This window comes from Lolium perenne, chromosome 5, assembly GCF_019359855.2.
Source record: "Lolium perenne isolate Kyuss_39 chromosome 5, Kyuss_2.0, whole genome shotgun sequence".
NCBI classification, from domain to species: Eukaryota; Viridiplantae; Streptophyta; class Magnoliopsida; order Poales; family Poaceae; genus Lolium; species Lolium perenne.
In genome coordinates, this window is record NC_067248.2 from 63205529 (window position 1) to 63228968 (window position 23440).

Genomic DNA, 23440 nt, shown 5'->3' on the forward strand with positions numbered 1-23440 from the left:
ATTGCGTAGGATTACACGAACCCTCAATGCCGGAGTTAACAAGCTCCACAATTCAATGTTCATATTTAAATAACCTTAGAGCATAATAGATCATTGCAAAATAAACCAAGAACTAACATAGTGCACACACTGTCCACATTACACTATGAAGGAGGAATAGATCACATCAATAATATCATAATGATAATTAAATCCACAATCTACAAGAGATCATGATCATAGCCTACGACAAGAACCACACAGTGCACACACCAGTCACCTTTACACCATGCAGGAGGAATAGACTACTTTAATAACATCACATGAGTAGCACACAACTAGTAGCGATACAAAGCTCATCATATGGATCTCAATCATGTAAAGCAGCTCATGAGATCATTGTATTGAAGTACATAGGAGAGAGATTAACCACATAGCTACCGGTACAGCCCCGAGCCTCGATGGAGAACTACTCCCTCCTCATGGCAGACAGCAGCGTTGATGAAGATGGCGGTGGTGTCGATGGAGGAGCCTTCCGGGGGCACTTCCCCGTCCCGGCGGCGTGCCGAAACAGAGACTTCTGTCCCCCAGATCTTGGCTTCGCGATGGCGGCGGCTCTGGAAGGTTTCTCGTACCGTGGCTTTTTCGTCCCGAGGTTTTAGGTCGAGGGGGCTTAAATAGGCGAAGAGGCGGCGCCAGAGGGTCGAAGAGGCGGCGACACCATAGGGTGGCGCGGGCCACACCCAGGCTGCGTCGGCCTATGGTCTGGTGGGCCTGTGCCCCCCTCTGGTCCTTCCCGGGTGTTCTGGAAGCTTCGTGGAAAAATAGGAACCTGGGTCTTGATTTCGTCCGATTCCGAGAATATTTCCTTACTAGGATTTCTGGACCAAAAACAGCAGAAAACAGAAACTGGCCTTTCGGCATCTCGTCAATAGGTTAGTTCCAGAAAACACATAAATATGACATAAAATGTGCATATAACATGTAGATATCATCAATAATGTGGCATGGAACATAAGAAATTATCGATACGTCGGAGACGTATCATTGGGCACTAACGATATTCGCATATCCATGAAGTGGTCGTCCTTAGTATGCACCGTTGCTAAGACTCGTCGTTTCGAAGCATCACGTGATGATCGGGTGTTATAGATTCTACGTGTGCATACAACGGGTGCAAGCCAGATTTGCACATGCGAATACTAAGGTTAAACTTTACGAGCCTAGCATGTACATACATGGTCTCGGAAAGTCGTCATGATTTGATGGATAAAATTATGAGTGAAATTGTTCATCACATTAAAAGGTTACTAATAGTGAAATCTGGAACACTTGTCATGTGATGATCAACTTCAAAGCAAGAACCTCGAGGTTATTGGTATTTGACCAATGGACCTAAAAGTTATTGAAGGTGAAGTGTTTTCTGAGAATGGGGAAAGCTAAAAGAGAAGCTACAAAAGATATTTTGGCAGAAAGAAAGAAAAATAGTAGAAAGTCTAGCTCAGGTGTATATAGATGATATGCATGTTATGGATGTATTCCTTGTTTGGTCACATAATAAAATTCTTGGGTATTTGTACCAGATTGGTTGGTATGAGATGTCATACAATACAACGCAATACAAGAATACGATGGCCTAAGTGACTGATAAGGAATATGGTAATAATGCACGTCTGGAACATAATAAAGTGTTATTATGTTTGTCGTGGCATTCTACCTAGCCCTTAGAATTTATAATAAAGAACTTAATAAATAGTTATTTTGCTTTGGTCAAATGAAAACAATGGGTTGTTCAAATTATGACATTACTCCATGTACGATGGATAAGTTATTATAAATCTTAATGGTGAAACACACATACATAACACTGACGCTAAAATGTCATAAGGCAAATGATTTGAATTCCACTTATTAGTGGAACCGCCATTTAGGTCATGTTAGAAAGGAACGCATGAAGGAACTCCATTTGAATGGAATTTTGGAGTCATATGAGTTTTGAATCATTTGGCGCTTGCAAATCTCTTCTAAAAGGAAATGACTTAAATATCGTTCATAGGCCAAGAGTTGAACAGACAACTAACTTAGTAGAAACATACATGAAGATATATGTGGTTCACTGGGCATAGTTGTGTGCGGGAGATTCTTCTACTTCATGAAAACTTCCAACAATGAATTGAGTATATATATGTGGATATATTCGATAAGTAAGAAGTTTGAAACATTTGAATGGATTCAAATAAATTTCAGCATGAAGTGGAAATCATCGTAATAGAAAAGTCAAATATTTATGATTGGATCATGGTGGAAATATTTGAATTACGAGTTTTAGCGAACATCTAAGAGAGTTATGAAGTTGTTCTACAACTCACGTTTCTTGGAGTATCATAGTGACGAAGAAGTATCCGAGAGACATATCCAAACCTTGTTGGATTAATGATGAGATAAAATGACGCCATTATATTTTTGTGGATTATGCTTGAGAGACTACCGCTTTTACACTAAATAGAGCGTCGTCATAATCCGTTGAAATGACACCATATGAGTTATGGTATGGGTATAAACTCTAATAGTCCTTTCTTAAATTTTGGTATGCGTAGCATAAGTAAATAAGTTTACAACCAAAATCAGATGAATGTCTTTGTTGGTTATCCCAGAGAACAAATTGGGAATTCTTTCCGCTATGAAGTAAAAAGACAAAAGTGTTTGTTAATGTTACTTACTTATTTCAAAGAAATTGTTTCTAGCGAACTATTTGAGTGGGAGGACAATTGAACTTGATAAGGTTCATGAACCTGAGCATGATGATCAGATTAGCACAGCATCAAAAATGGTTCCGGAAGCAGCTACGAAGATCATGGCTCCCATGTCTACAAAGTGTTATAGTCATGGAGATCAAAGTACTTATTGAACCTTGTATATGTGGTTTATTTTGTGATCAAATAAATGATTTGTGGACAAATGATTGTTTTTGAACAATTGTAAACCAACTACATACAAAGAAGTTATGATGGGCCCTGGCTCCGTTAAAATGGCTATGCGCCATGAAATCCAAGATAGATGAATGCTTTTTGAAAGTAAATGGATCTATAAAATAGATGGACTTGGATGATATATCCTTAAAGAAGCTTGACTTATCGAAAAGTTGTTTACGACAAAGTTCAAAGAGTTGACTGCGATAAGAATAGATCTTCCGTGGCAATGCTTACAGTCTATGTGGATTATTCTAGTAATCGCTACATATTTCTTTTATGAGATATGATTGTAGGATGGCAGAAATACATTCCTTACCAGAAGTGTGTATGAAGGATGTATACTAGATACAACCAAGAGTTTTTGCTAGTCCGTGGAATACTAGATAGGTATACGAACTTCAATTGGATGAAGTGAGTATCGCGGAGTTGGAATCTTCACCGGATGAAATAATCAAAGAGTTTTGATTTCATCAGAAACGATGAAGATGCTTGCATTTGCAAGAAATTAAGTGGGAGCGCTGAGACATATTTGTAATACTTTATGTAGATGACATATCCTTCATTATAAATAATGTAATTATATAATTGATTAAAAAGGTTTCATTGAGAATTAACTTCAATGAAAGGATATGGACTGAAACATATTTAGTGTCAAGATCTATGAAGATAGATTGAAACACATAATAAGTTTAAGTCAAAGTACATAGAATGGATATTGAAGTAGTTCAATATAGAAATATTAAGAAGGTGTTCTTTCCATGTGAAGGTTTAACAAGACTTGAGTGTATTTGACACCCAATGAGTAAAAACACATGAGTGACTTTAGATCAAGAACAATATGTACAAAGTCAGATGTCCTGTGCTCTAAAGTGTTACGAGCATATACCAGAATGATTCATGTGATGATTATTGGACAACAGTAAGAATATCCTTGAGTACTTTAGAAGAACCAAGGATATATATATATATAGTTTTGTATGGGGTAATGACAAACAAATCGATGTAAGGTGTTACACCGATATTAGTTTGGTCACATATGAAAATAAAATTTCAATCTCAATTAGGATAACTAGTCATCAACCCGTGCATCGCACGGGCTACATATATTTTATGTGTCCTTTCAGATTCACTTTTGTACGAAAGTTTTTTGTATAGAAATTCCCTTGCAATGTTCAGTGTATTGTTAGAAGTAGTTAAGCATCTTAATAACAAATGCTAAAAGAAAAATTCTTAGGGTATATAAAAAATAAAGAAATATGTGCATATCTACACATGCTAAAAGTATGCTAAAGCGGAAGAAAATGCCTCCGCGTTATAACTGCGACTAATGAAGGAGTATATTGAAGAGAAAATACCTACTGTATAAACTGCTTTTTGATCACCGTTTCCAGGATTGAATACAAATGTAAAAGTCTCCACCAAGATATGTGCCCCAATTTGAAATGATAATTCCTTTTGGTTTTTGGTATACAAAAGATTCCTAAGTTGTGTTGCGGCGAACATAAGACATTATCATGTCATTATCAGTCTTGTTTGCAAGATTATGGAGTTAAACTAAAGTAATAGTAGCTGCAAGTTCCAAAAAACCAAAATGAACTGTTCATAATTTGATGTCGAAGCCCCAAGGTCAACAAACTAAACTGTTGATAGTTTTGATCTGGAAGCCTCAGTTGTACCCGGCCTAACAAATAATTCCGTGTAACACAGAACGTCATGTGTGAGAAAAACTGGGGAAATAGATATAGCTTCTCTCAGTTGCCTCCTGCAGTTTGTCAAGGGCAAGGCACAAATCTGCAAATGGCCATACATAAATATATAGGCAGATAACTTGCTACCATTTGATTGTCACATTTCAATTAGACGATGTGTATATAACTATACATGCCATCGTCTCCATGCTACAGAAAATTCAATCATTAACTGTAAATCAGGTCTAGAAAGAAGAAACTAAAATTATTTTATTTTAGTTTTCTTCATCCCATTCATCTAGTAAGTGATCCAAAATTGGGCCAAAAATCCCATGTTGTTATGTATAACGTCATAGGATCATCTAGAAACTGAGGAAAAGTTAAGAACTCAATAATCCAAGCAGCGGTTTTAAAGTGCAATAGAAATATATAATTTTGAAGACGTTGTGATAGAGCAATCATGAACATTTTCATTGAATATGGATGAAAGATTGTCTCATATTAACTACACGATAATGCAATTCGTAGAAGTGCCAATACCCAGAGGGGTGGAGACTAACAAACTTAAAATACTCGAGCTATAGGTAATGTTTGGAAAAACTATGCAGCACCCAGAGATTACCAATACCTCTCTGAAAATGCCACACGATGCATGTCTCACATATCTAGAGGAAGGATGAATCTCTACATGTACTTGCCAAGAAAAGACATGTTCAGACAATCCCTACAGAAGCGGAGATCACGAGTTGTATCTGCAAAGCAGAACCAATTTTTTTGGCGATAAATAATTAGGCAATACTTCATTTGGTGGTTGCTAAAATCATATAAAAATCCAAGATGAAGGTACTAAATCCTTGCAACAGGAATAAATAATTATTAGGTTGGTGCACACATCTCTGCATCTTCATCTATAGATGATAGAAGGTATAAACTAATTTGATGAGCTAACACTCCGATTAACAAATATTAGGTAAGGTGACCCTGAAAAATTAACACCTGAAAATCTCATGTAAACATCAGTGAGCTGTAACCTGTTTGGGTGTTTGAATTGTTGCTACACTAACGTATATCTATTTCTTAGACCTACAAAACTGATATACGTTTTCGTGTCCTATATCGGACATAAGCCTGAGGCTTTGTTTCTGAATTCAACAAACTGCAAAATAGAGCACGGGATTTGAAGGATAAGAGTGTAGTACTGTAGTTAATCCGCTCTGCAACCTCCTCGACGATGCTGGCCACTCAATCTGCTTTAATTGATTGATTCCAAGTCGTGGACAACATAGATAGATGAGGCCTTAGGCCATATGTGTTTTCTTAACACATTACACCCAACACAGGTTTGGCCGGCGTCTCTAAGAGGTCTTGTGTTGCGTTGAAAGGATATGCTTGTATTTCCGTTTAATTTATCAGGCTCCGGTAGACAGTGAGCGAGCTGTGAGCACGTCATCTGCAGTCGCGCAATATCCTTCGTGTAGAATTACTTCTATCAATCTGGCGGAATTGATGAGGTCATATTTGCTAGGGCAAGCAAATAAGGGAAGCTATGCATGCAGATTCTTCAATATATGTCAGGCTCCAGGCTATCACCTTGATGTACAATAGTCCGTACAGCATACCGGCCGGCCGATCGACATGCGCTTCGGCACAAATTGGATTCTGGTTGAATTCATCATGTCATACTTGCTAGGGCAAGAAAATAGGGAAGGCAACTACTCATGCAGATTCTTCAATACATGATGGCTGGCTGTCACCGTGATGTACAATACTCCGTACATCATGCCGGCCGGCCGATCGATGTGCGCAATTGACATGCGGTTCGGCACAAATTGAATTCAGGTTGAATTCATCATGTCATACTTGCTAGGGCAAGAAAATAGGAAAGACTACTACTCATGCAGATTCTTCAATACATGATGGCTGCAGGCTGTCACCGTGATGTACAATACTCCGTACATCATGCCGGCCGGCCGATCGATGTGCGCGTCGCCGGAAATTGAGGCTAGTGTTGGAGGAAAGGATGGTGATCTAGTTTCTCGGTGGAAGGTGTCGTGAGGCAAGAGGCAACCATTAGGTTTTTTTTTCTTCCTTTCTACACGTGGTCATCGGATGGAATTTTTTTTTTTGAGATGGATGGATATTAATTGATCATTACTTGATCGTATGGTTAAAATTGTCTAGCTACCAGGATTAACTGTGGTGCCTCTTAGGGAGTCTCCAATTAGTAAATATATATAAGAGTGTTGAGGTAGCACAATGAGCTAGATGTTGTCTATGCTAGATTTAGATGAGTTCTAAATATTGTGACGGATTCTACAAACGAAGGCATAGTATGTTATTGTTTGACAATGACTGAGGATGTTAAAGTCGAGGAGTTCTTTGAGTACTTAGGTGTAGTTCCGATAGTGTCAGAACTTTGAAGCTACATTGTGTGTGACAATATTAGTGACTTATTTCAGACCGCGGAATTAAGGTTCCACCAGAGGACTAAGCATATATAGTTAATGCCGACTCATTTGGAAAATGAGTGATGCGTTGAGACGCAAATGAATTGCAAAATACATACGTTTCTGAGCGTGTCAGATCCGTTGACTAAAACCTCTCCCGTGAGCAAAACATGATAAGCACCAGAAGGCCAAGGTGTTATATCTTTACAAATGTAAACTAGATTATTGACTCTAGTGCAAGTGGGAGACTATTGGAGATATGCCCAAGAGGCAATAATAAATTGGTTATTGTTATATGATGTCTACGGGAGCTTCTATTCTTGTAGACAGTGTTGGGCCTCCAAGAGCAGAGGTTTGTAGAACAGCAGCAAGTTTCCCTTAAGTGGATCACCCAAGGTTTATCGAACTCAAGGAGGAAGAGGTCAAAGATATCCCTCTCATGCAACCCTGCAACCACAAAGCAAGAAGTCTCTTGTGTCCCCAACACACCTAATAGGTGCACTAGTTCGGCGAAGAGATAGTGAAATACAGGTGGTATGAATAAATATAAGCAGTAGCAACGGCACCAGAAAAGTGCTTTGCTGTCCAGGACTGGTGTGTGGTTGATGGTGGTAATATTGCAGGAAGTATAGATGCAGTAAAACAGTAAACAAACAGCGATAGCAGTATTTAGGAACAAGACCTAGGGATCATACTTTCACTAGTGGACACTCTCAACATTGATCACATAACAGAATAAATAGATAGATGCTAGACTCTACACCCTCTTGTTGGATTATGAACACCACTAACTGTGTAGGATTACACGCACCCTCAATGCCGGAGTTAACAAGCTCCACAATATTCAATATTCATATTTAAATAACCTTAGAGTGCATAACAGATCAACATAACCAAACCAAGTACTAACATAGCATGCACACTGTCACCTTCACACTACGAAAGGAGGAATAGATCACATCAATACTATCATAGCAATAGTTAACTTCATAATCTACAAGAGATCACAATCATAGCCTACGCCAAGTACTACACGATGCACACACTGTCACCATTACACCGTGCAGGAGGAATAAACTACTTTAATAACATCACTAGAGTAGCACACAGATAAATTGTGATAGAAAACACATTGCAATCATAAAGAGATATAAATAAGCACTTCACTATGCCATTCATAACAGTGAATAAGTATTCTGTGAAATATAGCCTAAGAGACCCACACGGTGCACACACTGTCAACTTTACACACGTGGGACAAGGAGTCTCCGGAGATCACATAAGTAAAACCCACTTGACTAGCACAATGACATCTAGATTACAAGCATCATCATATGAATCTCAATCATGTAAGGCAGCTCATGAGATTATTGTATTGAAGCACATAGGAGAGAGATTAACCACATAGCTACCGGTACAGCCCCGAGCCTCGATGGAGAACTACTCCCTCCTCATGGGAGACAGCAGCGTTGATGGAGATGGCGGTGGTGTCGATGGAGGAGCCTTCCGGGGGCACTTCCCCGTCCCGGCGGCGTGCTGGAACAGAGACTCCTGTCCCCCAGATCTTGGCTTCACGATGGCGGCGGCTCTGGAAGGTTTCTCGTACCGTGGCTTTTTCGTCTCGAGGTTTTAGGTCGAGGGGCTTCTTATAGGCGAAGAGGCGTCGTCAGAAGGTCAACGAGGCGACGACACGCTAGGGGGGCGTGGGCCACCCCCAGGCCGCGCCGGCCTACCATCTGGTGGGCCTGTGGCCCCCCTCTGGCCTCTCTCGGGTGTTCTGGATGCTTCCGGGGATTCTAAGATGCTGGGCGTTGATTTCATCCGATTCCGAGAATATTTCCTTACTAGGATTTCTGAAACCAAAAACAGCAGAAAATAGCAACTGGCCCTTCGGCATCTCGTCAATAGGTTAGTTCCGGAAAAGGCATAAATATGACATAAAGTATGCATAAAACATGTAGATATCATCAATAATGTGCATGGAACATAAGAAATTATCGATACGTCGGAGACGTATCAGCATCCCCAAGCTTAGTTCCTGCTCGTCCCGAGCAGGTAAACGATAACAAAGATAATTTCTGCAGTGACATGCCATCATAACCTTGATCATACTATTGTAAGCATATGTAATGAATGCAGCGATCAAAACAATGGTAATGACATGAGTAAACAAATGAATCATAAAGCAAAGACTTTTCATGAATAGTACTTTCAAGACAAGCATCAATAAGTCTTGCATAAGAGTTAACTCATAAAGCAATAAATTCATAGTAAAGGTATTGAAGCAACACAAAGGAAGATTAAGTTTCAGCGGTTGCTTTCAACTTATAACATGTATATCTCATGGATAATTTTCAACATAGAGTAATATAACAAGTGCAATATGCAAGTATGTAGGAATCAATGCACAGTACACACAAGTGTTTGCTTCTTGAGGTGGAGAGAGATAGGTGAACTGACTCAACATAAAAGGTAAAAGAAAGGCCCTTCGCAGAGGGAAGCATTGATTGCTATATTTGTGCTAGAGCTTTGGTTTTGAAAACATAAAGAGAGCATAAAAGTAAAATTTTGAGAGGTGTTTGTTGTTGTCAACGAATGGAAGTGGGCACTCTAACTACCTTATCAACCAGACTTTCAAGAGCGGCTCCCATAAAGGACGTTATCTCTACCAGCAAGGTAGATCATCCCTCTTCTCTTTTGTTTACACATGTACTTTAGTTTCATTATTTATGGATGACACTCCTCCCAACCTTTTGCTTACACAAGCCATGGCTAACCGAATCCTCGGGTGCCTTCCAACAATCACATACCATGAAGGAGTGTCTATTTGCAAAATTAAGTTGCTTACTGATGAATCAGAGCACAACATGTGAAGAGAATTATTAATGCAAGTTAATTAATCGGGGCTGGGAACCCCATTGCCAGCTCTTTTTGCAAAATTATTGGATAAGCGGATGAAGCCACTAGTCCATTGTGCAAGTTTGTCAGAAGTAAATGACAAGATCGAAAGATAAAACACCACATACTTCCTCATGAGCTATAAATCATTGACACAAATCAGAGGTGATAAATTTTGAATTATTTAAAGGTAGCACTCAATCAATTTACTTTGGAATGGCGGAGAAATACCATGTAGTAGGTAGGTATGGTGGACACAAATGGCATAGTGGTTGGCTCAACGATTTTGGATGCATGAGAAGTATTCCCTCTCGATACAAGGTTTAGGCTAGCAAGGTTATTTGAAACAAACACAAGGATGAACCGGTGCAGCAAAACTCACATAAAAGACATATTGTAAATATTATAATACTCTACACCGTCTTCCTTGTTGTTCAAAACTCAATACTAGAAATTATCTAGACTTTAGAGAGACCAAATATGCAAACCAAATTTTAGCAAGCTCTATGTATTTCTTCATTAATAGGTGCAAAGTATATGATGCAAGAGCTTAAACATGAGCACAACAATTGCCAAGTATCAAATTATTCAAGACATTTTAGAATTACTACATGTAGCATTTCCCAATTCCAACCATATAACAATTTAACGAAGAAGATTCAACCTTCGCCATGAATACTATGAGCTAAGAACACATGTGTTCATATGAACCAGCGGAGCGTGTCTCTGTCCCACACAAGCATGTATTTATTCAGAGAATGAAAATAACAGAACAAAAATGAAAGCACACAGACGCTCCAAGTAAAGTACATAAGATGTGACCGAATAAAAATATAGTTTCAGGGGAGGAACCTGATAATGTTGTCGATGAAGAAGGGGATGCCTTGGGCATCCCCAAGCTTAGACGCTTGAGTCTTCTTAAAATATGCAGGGGTGAACCACCGGGGCATCCCCAAGCTTAGACCTTTCACTCTCCTTGATCATATTGCATCATTTCCCTCTCTTGATCCTTGAAAACTTCCTCCACACCAAACTCGAAACAACTCATTAGAGGGTTAGTGTACAATAAAAATTAACATGTTCAGAGGTGACACAATCATTCTTAACACTTATGGACATTGCATAAAGCTACTGGAAATTAATGGATTAAAGAAATTCATCCAACATAGCAAAAGAGGCAATGCGAAATAAAAGGCAGAATCTGTCAAAACAGAACAGTCCGTAAAGATGGATTTTATTGAGGCACCATACTTGCTCAAATGAAAATGCCCAAATTGAGTGAAAGTTGCGTACATATCTGAGGATCACGCACGTAAATTGGCATAATTTTCTGAGCTACCTACAGAGAGGCAGGTCGGAATTCGTGACAGCAAAGAAATCTGTTACTGCGCAGTAATCCAAATCTAGTATCAACCTTACTATCAAAGACTTCACTTGGCACAACAATGCAACAAAACTAAGATAAGGAGTGGTTGCTACAGTAGTAACAACTTCCAAGACACAAATATAAAACAAAGTACTGTAGTAAAATAAACACATGGGTTATCTCCCAAGAAGTTCTTTCTTTATAGCCATTAAGATGGGCTCAGCAGTTTTAATGATGCACTCGCAAGAAATAGTAGTTGAAGCAAAAGTGAGCATCAAGAGGCAAATTCAAAACACATTTAAGTCTAACATGCTTCCTATGCATAGGAGTTTTGTAAATAAACATGTTCATGAAGAAAAAAGTAACAAGCATAGGAAGATAGAACAAGTGTAGCTTCAAAAATTTCAGCACATAGAGAGGTGTTTTAGTAACATGAAAATTTCAATAACCATATTTTCCTCTCTCATAATAACTTTCAGTAGCAACATGAGCAAACTCAACAATATAACTATCACATAAAGAATTCTTATCATGAGTCTCATGCATAAAATTATTACTCTCCACATGGGCATAATCAATTTTATTAGTTGTAGTGGGAGCAAATTCAACAAAGTAGCTATCATTATTATTCTCATCATCAAATATAGGAGGCATATTGTAATCATAATCAAATTTATCCTCCATAACAGGCGGTACTAAAAGACTAATATCATTATAATCATCGTAAATAGGAGGCAAAGTACCATCAAAGAAAATTTTCTCCTCAATGCTTGGGGGACTAAAAATATCATGCTCATCAAAGCCAGCTTCCCCAAGCTTAGAATTTTCCATATCATTAGCAACAATGGTGTTCAAAGCGTTCATACTAATATGTTCCATAGGTTTTTTAATTTTCGCATCAAACCTTCCATGTCTTAAATCAGGAAATAGAATAAGAAGCTCATTGTTGTCCATTATGCCAAACTAGTGTAAACAAGAAACAAAAAGATGCAATTGCAGGATCTAAAGGAAATAGCTTCGAGCACACACACGATGGCAACAGAAAAGTACTTTACCCGGGACCGGAGTATGAGTGCCTTTTACCTTTCCTCCCCGGCAACGGCGCCAGAAAATAGCTTGATGTCTACGGGAGCTTCTATTCTTGTAGACAGTGTTGGGCCTCCAAGAGCAGAGGTTTGTAGAACAGCAGCAAGTTTCCCTTAAGTGGATCACCCAAGGTTTATCGAACTCAGGGAGGAAGAGGTCAAAGATATCCCTCTCATGCAACCCTGCAACCACAAAGCAAGAAGTCTCTTGTGTCCCCAACACACCTAATAGGTGCACTAGTTCGGCGAAGAGATAGTGAAATACAGGTGGTATGAATAAATATAAGCAGTAGCAATGGCACCAGAAAAGTGCTTTGCTGTCCAGGACTGGTGTGTGGTTTATGGTGGTAATATTGCAGGAAGTATAGATGCAGTAAAACAGTAAACAAACAGCGATAGCAGTATTTAGGAACAAGGCCTAGGGATCATACTTTCACCAGTGGACACTCTCAACATTGATCACATAACAGAATAAATAGATAGATGCTAGACTCTACACCCTCTTGTTGGATGATGAACACCACTAACTTTGTAGGATTACACACACCCTCAATGCCGGAGTTAACAAGCTCCACAATATTCAATGTTCATATTTAAATAACCTTAGAGTGCATAACAGATCAACATAACCAAACCAAGTACTAACATAGCATGCACACTGTCACCTTCACACTACGAAAGGAGGAATAGATCACATCAATACTATCATAGCAATAGTTAACTTCATAATCTACAAGAGATCACAATCATAGCCTACGCCAAGTACTACACGATGCACACACTGTCACCATTACACCGTGCAGGAGGAATAAACTACTTTAATAACATCACTAGAGTAGCACACAGATAAATTGTGATACACAACACATTGCAATCATAAAGAGATATAAATAAGCACTTCACTATGCCATTCATAACAGTGAATAAGTATTCTGTGAAATATAGCCTAAGAGACCCACACGGTGCACACACTGTCACCTTTACACACGTGGGACAAGGAGTCTCCGGAGATCACATAAGTAAAACCCACTTGACTAGCACAATGACATCTAGATTACAAGCATCATCATATGAATCTCAATCATGTAAGGCAGCTCATGAGATTATTGTATTGAAGCACATAGGAGAGAGATTAACCACATAGCTACCGGTACAACCCCGAGCCTCGATGGAGAACTACTCCCTCCTCATGGGAGACATCAGCGTTGATGGAGATGGCGGTGGTGTCGATGGAGGAGCCTTCCGGGGGCACTTCCCCATCCCGGCGGCGTGCCGGAACAGAGACTCATGTCCCCCAGATCTTGGCTTCGCGATGGCGGCGGCTCTGGAAGGCCTCTCTCGGGTGTTCTGGATGCTTCCGGGGATTCTAAGATGCTGGGCGTTGATTTCATCCGATTCCGAGAATATTTCCTTACTAGGATTTCTGAAACCAAAAACAGCAGAATACAGCAACTGGCCCTTCGGCATCTCGTCAATAGGTTAGTTCCGGAAAATGCATAAATATGACATAAAGTATGCATAAAACATGTAGATATCATCAATAATGTGGCATGGAACATAAGAAATTATCGATACGTCGGAGACGTATCATTATATCTTAGTGTTCATGATAAATGTTTACATCCCATGCTATAATTGTATTAACCGAAAACATTGATACATGTGTGTTATGTAAACAACAAGGAGTCCCTAGTAAGCCTCTTGTATAACTAGCTTGTTGATTAATGGATGATCATGGTTTTGTGATCATAAACATTGGATGTTATTAATAACAAGGTTATGTCATTAGGTGAATGATATAATGGACACACACCCAAATAAGTATAGCATAAGATCAAGTCATTAAGTTCAATTTGCTATAAGTTTTCGATACATATTTGCCTAAATCCTTCGACCATGAGATCATGTAAATCACTTACACCGGAAGGGTACTTTGATTACATCAAACGTCATTGCGTAAATGGGTGGTTATAAAGATGGGATTAAGTATTCAGAAAGTGTGAGTTGAGGCATATGGATCAATAGTGGGATTTGTCCATCCTGATGACGGATAGATATACTCTGGGCCCTCTCGGTGGAATGTCGTCTGATTAGCTTGCAAGCATATGATTGGATCATAAGAGATGACATACCACGGTACGAGTAAAGAGTACTTGTCGGTAAAGAGGTTGAACAAGGTATGGAGATATCGATGATCGAACCTCGGACAAGTAAAATATCGTGAGACAAAGGGAATCGGCATCGTATGTAAATGGTTCAATCGATCACTAAGTCATCATTGAATATGTGGGAGCCATTATAGCCATTAAGATCACTAAAAACATGGGTTATCTCCCAAGAAGTGCTTTCTTTATAGCCATTAAGATGGGCTCAGTAATTTTAATGATGCTCGCGCAAGAAATAGGAGTTGAAGCAAAAGAGAGCATCAAGAAGCAAATTCAAAACACATTTAAGCCTAACCCACTTCCTATGAAAAGGAATCTTGTAAATAAACAAGTCATGTAGGCATAATGCAACAAGCATAGAAAGGCAACACCAACGCAACTTCAAGATTCTCAACATAAAGAGGGGAAACTTAATATTATTAAGATGCATATAACCATGTTTCCCTCTCTCATAATAACTTTCAGTGGCATCATGAACAAACTTAACAATATAAGTATCAGATAAAGCATTCTTATTCGCATGCATAAAAGTATCATTACTCTCCACATAAGCATAGTCATTCTTATTAATTGTAGTGGGAGCAAATTCAACAAAGTAGCTATCATTATTATTCTCATCAAGTGTAGGAGGCATAGTATAATCATAATAAAATTTACTCTCCATAGTAGGCGGCACCAAAAGACCACTATCATTATAATCATCATAAATAGGAGGCAAAGTATCATCAAAGAAAATTTTCTCCTCAATGCTTGGGGGACTAAAAATGTCATGCTCATCAAAACCAGCTTCCCCAAGCTTAGAATTTTCCATATCATTAGCAACATTGGTGTTCAAAGCGTTCATACTAATATCATTGCTACTAGCATGCAAATAAGGTTCCATAGGTTTTTAATTTTCGCATCACACAATTCATATCTTAACTTAGGAAATAGCTTAAAAAGCTCATAGTTGCTTTCCATTATGCCTAACTAGTGAAATAAAAACAAGAAACAAAAAGATGCAATTGCAGGATCTAAAGGAAATAGCTTCGAGCACTTACAACGGCACCAGAAAATAACTTAGTTATCCGGGACCGGAGTATGAGTGCCTTTTACCTTTCCTCCCCGGCAACGGCGCCAGAAAATAGCTTGATGTCTACGCACGCTTCTATTCCTGTAGACAGTGTTGGGCCTCCAAGAGCAGAGGTTTGTAGAACAGCAGCAAGTTTTCCCTTAAGTGGATCACCCAAGGTTTATCGAACTCAGGGAGGAAGAGGTCAGAGATATCCCTCTCAAGCAACCCTGCAATTACGATACAAGAAGTCTCTTGTGTCCCCAACACACCTAATACACTTGTCAGATGTATAGGTGCACTAGTTCGGCGAAGAGATAGTAAAACACAGGTGATATAGATGATGGTAAAATTGCAGGAAGTAAAGATGCAGTAAAACAGTAAACAAGCGGTGCCAGAAAATAGCTTGCTGGCGTGGGAAGCAATTCTCTATGGTGTAACTTTCTGATGGGGATACACCCGTAGGGGGTGGGTCGCCAGCCCTGCTCGCTATGAAGAAGGGAGACCCAGCTGGGCTGCCAGTCGGCCTAAGCGACTGGGCCATGGAGCGACTGGGCCCCCGATCGAAGGAGGAGGCCCGTGCGACTGGATGGAGGGATTGCGTGCAGGAGAGGTAGCGAATCCCGGATTAGTAGTAACTGTGTGATTCAGAGTTATCTCCATGTAACCCTAGATCGGGGGTGTCCATATAAACCCCCGAGCTAAAACCCTAAAGGACACGTCATCTGAGATTCAATCTCCCCTTGTAAGCTCCTGGCGTAGCCGCTGGCTGAGCCCCCCCATTGTAATTCTCCACTGAGCAGTAAAGATCTAGCAGGACGTAGGCCTTTTACTCTCCGGAGGGGCTGAACCTGGGTAAACCCTTGCGTCCTGTGCACCTCGATCCGCGTATGGCCATGTTTCCTTGCCCCCGCATCAACGAAGTGCTGCCCCCGGTAGCATCTGCCGTGGTCATATCCACGACAGTGGCGCCCACCATGGGGCATGGAACATCAAGCCTCCGAGCTGCGGCGAGGCCCTACTCGCCGATACGCCGGCAAGTCGCCACCGACAGGATGATCGCCACCGGCGGCTTCTTCCACATCCAGCCGAGCTCCTACCGGCCGGCTTCGACTCCCCTCGCGCACGCCTGGATGGTGCCGGTCGGCACCATAAATCTCTTCGTCGGGCTCACCGGAGTCAGCGACCCCGGCGAAACTCGCCCCAGCCAGGGGCACGATCCCTTCGCACCGGGGCAGCTCCTCACAGCCACTCGCCCAGTTACCGGCGAGGTGTACGCGGAGGCCAAGTCGGCCCTGGAGGACGATGCCGACTCGGCAGCCGTGGCGCCGACCGCCAACCCCGTCGTCATCGCGCCAGCCACCGACTCCATCGACACCGCCCCAGCTGCCGACTCCGGTATCGCAGCGATCGAGGCTGACTTCATCACCATGGAATCGGTCGCTGGGCCCACCGCTGGATCCCCGACTGCCCGCTCCATCGCCACGGCGTCGTTCAAAGACTCCATCTCCTTGGTCTCTCACCCCAGTGACTTCGAGGAGGGCTTCGAGGACGACTCCATCCTCTCCCTCTTCGGCAGCGACTCCGACTCGGACTTCGCTGAGGGCCCACGATATCGTTACCCAACCGCAGTCTTCATGGCAGGAGCCGAGGAGCCCCTAGTTGACGCATTCACCACCCCGCTCCCTGCAACTGCCACCGCGACGGAGATCGAGGCGCACCGGGCGGCCCTCGAAGAACAGAGGAAGAAGGAGCTCGTGGAGCGGCAGAAGTTCCGCCTCGAACAAGATTCGGTGAGAGCCGTGTCCCACTACCGCAACGTGCGAAATCGCGCACGCATGGAACGCATCCAGGCACGAGGCTTCCCCAGCGCGTGCCTCAACTTCGACGATCCGGATGGAGAAATCCGGGTCGCCCGACCCACGAACCCCGACATCCCAGAGTCGAGTCGGGCCGCCGCCGGAGGAGTAGCTCACGGAGCACCACCACCGCCCCCGCCACCTCCCGGAGGATGACCGCCTCCCAAGGGGGAGGTCGACGCCAACGGCCTGCGTCTCCATTCGTCCCCAGCAGACAACGTCGCGGCGGCCCAAGCCGCCCTCGCCAACCTCCCTAAAACAGGGGAGGGTGCTATCTTCGTACAACACGCCAAGGCTTTAGTCGCCAAAGCTCTGGAACAGCAACACACTGCCGCCGACTCTCAAGGACGGCTCTACTCGCGCTCATCGACGAGCAGAGCTGCGTCGTCAGCCGCGGCAAACCGCGCAGTCGTCAACGTCAACAATTGCCCACCTCCAGCGCCACAAGCCGCCCACTCGACTAATCATCGAATCGAGCCGCGACCTGCGCGAGCGATGGTCGCTGCGAACGGGCACGCGATTGACGCACGCACTCACATCCTCAACGACCAAGAGTGGCGAGCGTGCAGCCGGGCAAATGACCGCCTCGCCGACGAGACACCGCGCCAGAGCGCGTTTAACCGGGTAGGACCGGCATGTTTCGGCCCCATGATAAGAGGCGAGCCCTATCCGGTGGGGTTCAAGGGCCCTCGTGACATTGAAAAGTACGACACACATATCGACCCCACGGTCTGGATCGACTCGTACACCATGGCGATGGGCATCTTGGGTTATTCCGAGCTACTCGCCGCCCGCTACCTGCCCCTCATGATGGACGGAGTGAACCGTCACTGGTTCAACACCCTTACTCCAAATAGCATCGACTCATGGGACGAAGCCAGGGCCGCCTTCATCCAACATTTCGCCAGCGCGTACACGCGCGCAACAACCATAGAAGACCTGGACCGCTGTGTTCAAAGCCCACGCGAGTCGACTCGCCGATGGGTACTACGCTGGCAAGACATGTGGACGACCTCCAGCGGCATCAGCACTGACACGGCAATCTACTGCTTCCGAAGGTGCTGCCGATACGAACCACTCAGCGCGAAACTCCGTCGAGTCAGCAGGGATAACATCTCCATCGCCGAGCTCTTCGACATCGCCCTGCGCTACGCCGACGAAGACACCACAGTCGACTCGGACGACGAGTACGGCCAGCGGCGCAATCGCCGCCCCACTCACTCCGACAACCGCCGCGGCGATTACCGGTTCAGCGGCCGGTCCAGCGGCGGCAAACGCCGCGCCGATGGTGGCCACACGGAACTCGTTGCCAATGCCGACTACGAGCAACGCGGCCCGAAGTCATTCCGGCGAGAGAACCGCGCACCAAGAGAAGACCGGCCTCAGCCCAAGCGGTTCGACGCGCACAGCTTGCTAGATGCCCCGTGCATCTACCACAGCAGGGAGGGCAAGCCCTCCAACCACACAACTGGAAACTGCTATTCCCTGAAGCAGATCGAGAAAGCCCGCCGCGCCAAAGAATCCCACGGCGGTAACCAGCACAAGGACCGCGCCAAGGACCAGGACCAAAGTAAAGAAGACGGGTTCGGACGTAGCGCCGGCTCGCTACACACCTTCACCGGAGTCGGCGACCGCCGCGATCGGAAAGTCCTCACCAGGGCAGTCGCCGTGCACGCAGTCTCAGTCGACGTGCCCCGTTGGCTCAACTGGTCCGAGCAAAGCATCACGTGGAGTCGCGAAGACCACGCCCCGCGCATGGAATACCCAGGCCGAGTGGCGCTAGTCGTCAGGCCTAAAGTGGCCGACTACTGGCTCCCGAAGACTCTGATGGACGGAGGAAGCTCCATTAATATAATGTACTACGAAACCTTCCAGCGACTCGGCCTGCCGGACTCGCGCCTTGAAGACACCAAAGTCACGTTCCACGGCATCGTCCCAGGGCAGAAAGCCTTTCCAATCGGCAAGGTCACGCTGCCAGTCACCTTCGGCACGCCTGTGAATTACCGCACCGAGCGGATAACATTCGAGGTGGTCAACTTCCGCAGCCCATACCACTGCGTCCTCGGTCGCCAGGCGTTCGCCAGATTCATGGCCGTGCCCCATTACGCCTACAACATGATGAAGATGCCCGGGCCCCGCGGTATCATAACCGTCCATGGCGACCCGACAATGGCGTTGGACTGCGAAGACAACAGCGCCAAGCTCGCCGACGCCGTCATCACCGAAAAAGTCGACAACAACGCCGAGCTCGCCAAGTACCCGGTCGACAACAACGACCCCACCATCCTCGAGAAGCCGACTGAGCTCGACTCGCCTGCAGCGACCTTCAAACCTACTACCGATACTCGCCAAGTAGACCTTGTAGAAAATGATTCGAGTAGACAGGTTACCATTGGGACGAGTCTGTCCGCCCAATAGGAAAGCGCGCTCATCAAGTTCCTCCGTGAGAATCGAGATATCTTTGCATGGAAACCGTCTGACATGCCAGGTGTCCCGAGAGAACTTGCTGAGCACAAATTACACGTCGACCCAACCGCACGCCCCGTTAGGCAGGCGATGCAGCCCGTGGGAGAAGAGCGCCGGCGTGCAATCGCCGAAGAGGTGAACCGGCTACTCGCCGCCGGTTTCATCATAGAAATCAAGCACCCCAAGTGGCTGGCAAACCCAGTTTTGGTGCTGAAGAAAAACAGGACGTGGCGCATGTGTATCGATTACACAAGCCTGAACCGCGCCTGCCCCAAGGACCCATTCGTCTTACCGCGAATCGACCAGATTATCGACGCGGTCGCTGGTTCCGAGTCGCTGTGCTTCCTCGACGCGTATTCCGGCTACAACCAAATAAAGATGGCCAAGGAAGACCAGGAGAAGACGGCGTTCATAACGCCGCTCGGCGCCTACTGTTACACGGCCATGACCTTCGGCCTCCGGAACGCTGGCGCCACCTACCAACGGTGCATGAACAGCTGCCTAGAAAGCCAGATCGGCCGCAACGTCCACGTCTATATAGACGACGTGGTCGTGAAGTCAACTCGCCAGGACGACCTGGTCGCCGACCTCGCCGAAACATTCGCAAACCTGCGGCGATATAACATCAAGCTCAACCCCCTGAAGTGCACCTTCGGAGTCCCATCCGGACAGCTACTCGGCTATGTCGTCTCCAAACACGGCATCGAGCCCAACCCGGAGAAAACGGCAGCGGTCATGCGCACCAAGCAACCAACCTGCCTAGTCGACGCGCAGAAGCTCGCCGGGCAGGTCGCGGCACTAAGTCGCTTCATCCCGCGACTCGGCGACAAGGCCACGCCACTCTATCGCCTCCTGAAGAAATCAGAATCATTCGAGTGGACAGATGAGGCGCAAAAGGCCCTATGAGAACTCCAGCACGCTCTCAGAAATGCACCCGTCCTCGCGGCCCCACTCCCTCAAGAAACGATGTTGCTGTACGTCGCTGCGTCGAATCACGCGATAAGTGCAGTCATGGTAGTCGAACGCAAAGAAGAAGGGAAAGAGCAGCTGATTCAACGCCCAGTATACTACATCAGCGAAGCCCTCATCGAATCGAAGCAGCGCTACCCGCACTACCAAAAACTGGTGTACGCAGTACTGAGGGCCCAGCGGCGGCTGGCCCCCTACTTCCACGAGCACCCCATCAAAGTGGTCGCTTCAACTCCACTCGCCGATATCATCCGGAACCGTGACGCAACCGGACGGATAGCCAAGTGGGCAGTCGAACTCGGCGTCCACAACATCACATACGAGTCGCGCCATACCATCAAGTCCCAGGCATTAGCCGACTTCCTCGTCGACTGGGAAGAAGCACAGCAGCCGGGCTCCCAGGCCGACCTCAAGCATTGGACGCTACACTTCGACGGTTCTAAAAACCTCGAAGGGGCAGGCGCAGGCGTCGTCCTCACCTCGCCCAAAGGCGACGTCGTGCGGTATGTCTTGCAGCTCCGATTCGAACCCTGCACCAACAATATGGCCGAGTATGAAGCACTCCTCCACGGCATGCGCGTTGCAAAGGAGATGGGCGCAACTCGCCTGCGATGCCTCGGCGACTCCGACCTCGTCGCCAGCCAGACGTCCGGCACCTGCGACGCCTCCGACGCAACCATGATCGCCTACAAACGAGCCGTCGACCAAGCCGGCGCCAGCTTCACTGGCCACGTCGTCGAGTGGATCGACAGGCGCAAGAACGAAGAAGCCGACGCCTTGGCCAGGCTTGGGTCCAAGCGGATACCACCCCCTCCAGGAGTCTTCCTCGATGTCCTCGCCCGTTCATCAGTGCACATACCACGGGAAATCGACATCGCCGAACCACCTGCACCTGACTCCGCCCTAGTCGCACTCGCCTCTGATGCTGGGGACTGGACCGAGCCGTACCTCAGCTACCTCGAGCGCCAGGTACTGCCGACGGACGAAACAGAGGCACGCACCCTAGTGCGCCGCTGCAAGACCTTTACCATCATCAACAACGAACTCTACAAACGCAGCATCTCCGGGATATTCCAGCGCTGCGTCACCGCCGATGAAGGTCGCAAGATCCTCCGGGACATCCACGCGGGCGACTGCGGCCATCATGCAGGCGCCCGCTCGATCGTAGCCAAAGCTTTTCGGCATGGCTTCTACTGGCCAACAGCTCACGACGACGCCACGGCTATCGTTCGAGCATGCGCCGGGTGCCAGAAATACGCCAGCCAGTCGCACATGCCGAGCTCAGCACTGAAGACCATACCCCTCACCTGGCCATTCGCCGTCTGGGGCATGGACATGGTGGGAAAGTTCAAAACGGCGCCCGGCGGATATACCCACCTCCTCGTCGCTGTGGACAAGTTCACCAAGTGGATAGAGGCAAAGCCCATCAAAAAATGCGACGGCAAAACGGCGACCAAGTTTCTCCGGGAGTTGATCTACCGCTATGGCTACCCCCACAGCATCATCACGGATAACGGTACAAATTTTGCCAAAGGAGAAATGGCCGACTTCTGCGAAGAAAAGGGCATCCGACTTGACCTCACGGCAGTCGCACACCCCGAGTCGAACGGACAAGCAGAAAGAGCAAACCAGAGCATCCTTCATGGGATCAAACCACGGCTGATGGTACCCCTGGAGCGCGCGGCCGGCTGCTGGGCCGAAGAATTATCTTCGGTACTCTGGGGCATTCGCACAACACCGAATAGGTCGACCGGCTACACGCCCTTCTTCCTGGTGTATGGCGCCGAAACCGTCATGCCAACAGACATCGCCTATGACTCACCACGAGTCGCCAACTACGTCGAAGAAGAAAACGAGCAATCCCGGCAGAACAACGTCGACATCCTCGACGAGGCACGAGACCTCGCACTCTCCAGAACGGCCATTTACCAGCAAGGCCTGCGCCGGTACCATAGTCGCCGAGTGCGCAGTCGTTCCTTCCAAGAAGGCGACCTCGTCCTTCGGCTCATACAAGACAAGAAGGGCATGCACAAGCTTTCTCCCCCGTGGGAGGGACCATTCGCCATCAGCCGCGTACTTGGCAACGACGCCTACTACCTCACCGACGTACGCAAGAACGACAAGGGCGAGCCGCTCACCAGAGAAGTCGAGCGCCCCTGGAACGCCAACCTCCTCCGCCGGTTCTACACCTAGCATAAATGTGTAAGCAACTCCAATAAATATCAATGAAAAGCACTTGTCTCTCCAAAATCGCATTCGCCAACCATTCTGCAGTGCTCGCCGACCTCAACTCATCTCCCATCCCCGCGAGTCGAATCACCCAAAGTGCGCGACTCGGGGACTGCGAGACCTTCGATTGTTGCTGCTGACCGAGCAATCCATGATCGACCAAGTAGCTCGGCTAACAAGAACACAATGGGCCACCGGTCGCAATACTAGGACCGGTCCGCCCCGCGTCTCTTACGCCGTTAAGCGAACACAGCGACTGGATCCGG

General features: G+C 45.7%; 1 protein-coding gene across 1 annotated transcript; it reads left to right on the forward strand.

The window, feature by feature from the left end:
* The first annotated feature begins 20987 nt into the window (after positions 1-20987).
* Positions 20988-23138, forward strand: LOC139831502 (uncharacterized). Its single transcript, XM_071820793.1, has 2 exons — positions 20988-22546; positions 22691-23138. The coding sequence occupies exons 1-2, from the start codon at positions 20988-20990 to the stop codon at positions 23136-23138; spliced, it is 2007 nt and encodes a 668-aa protein (XP_071676894.1).
* The last annotated feature ends 302 nt before the right edge of the window (positions 23139-23440 follow it).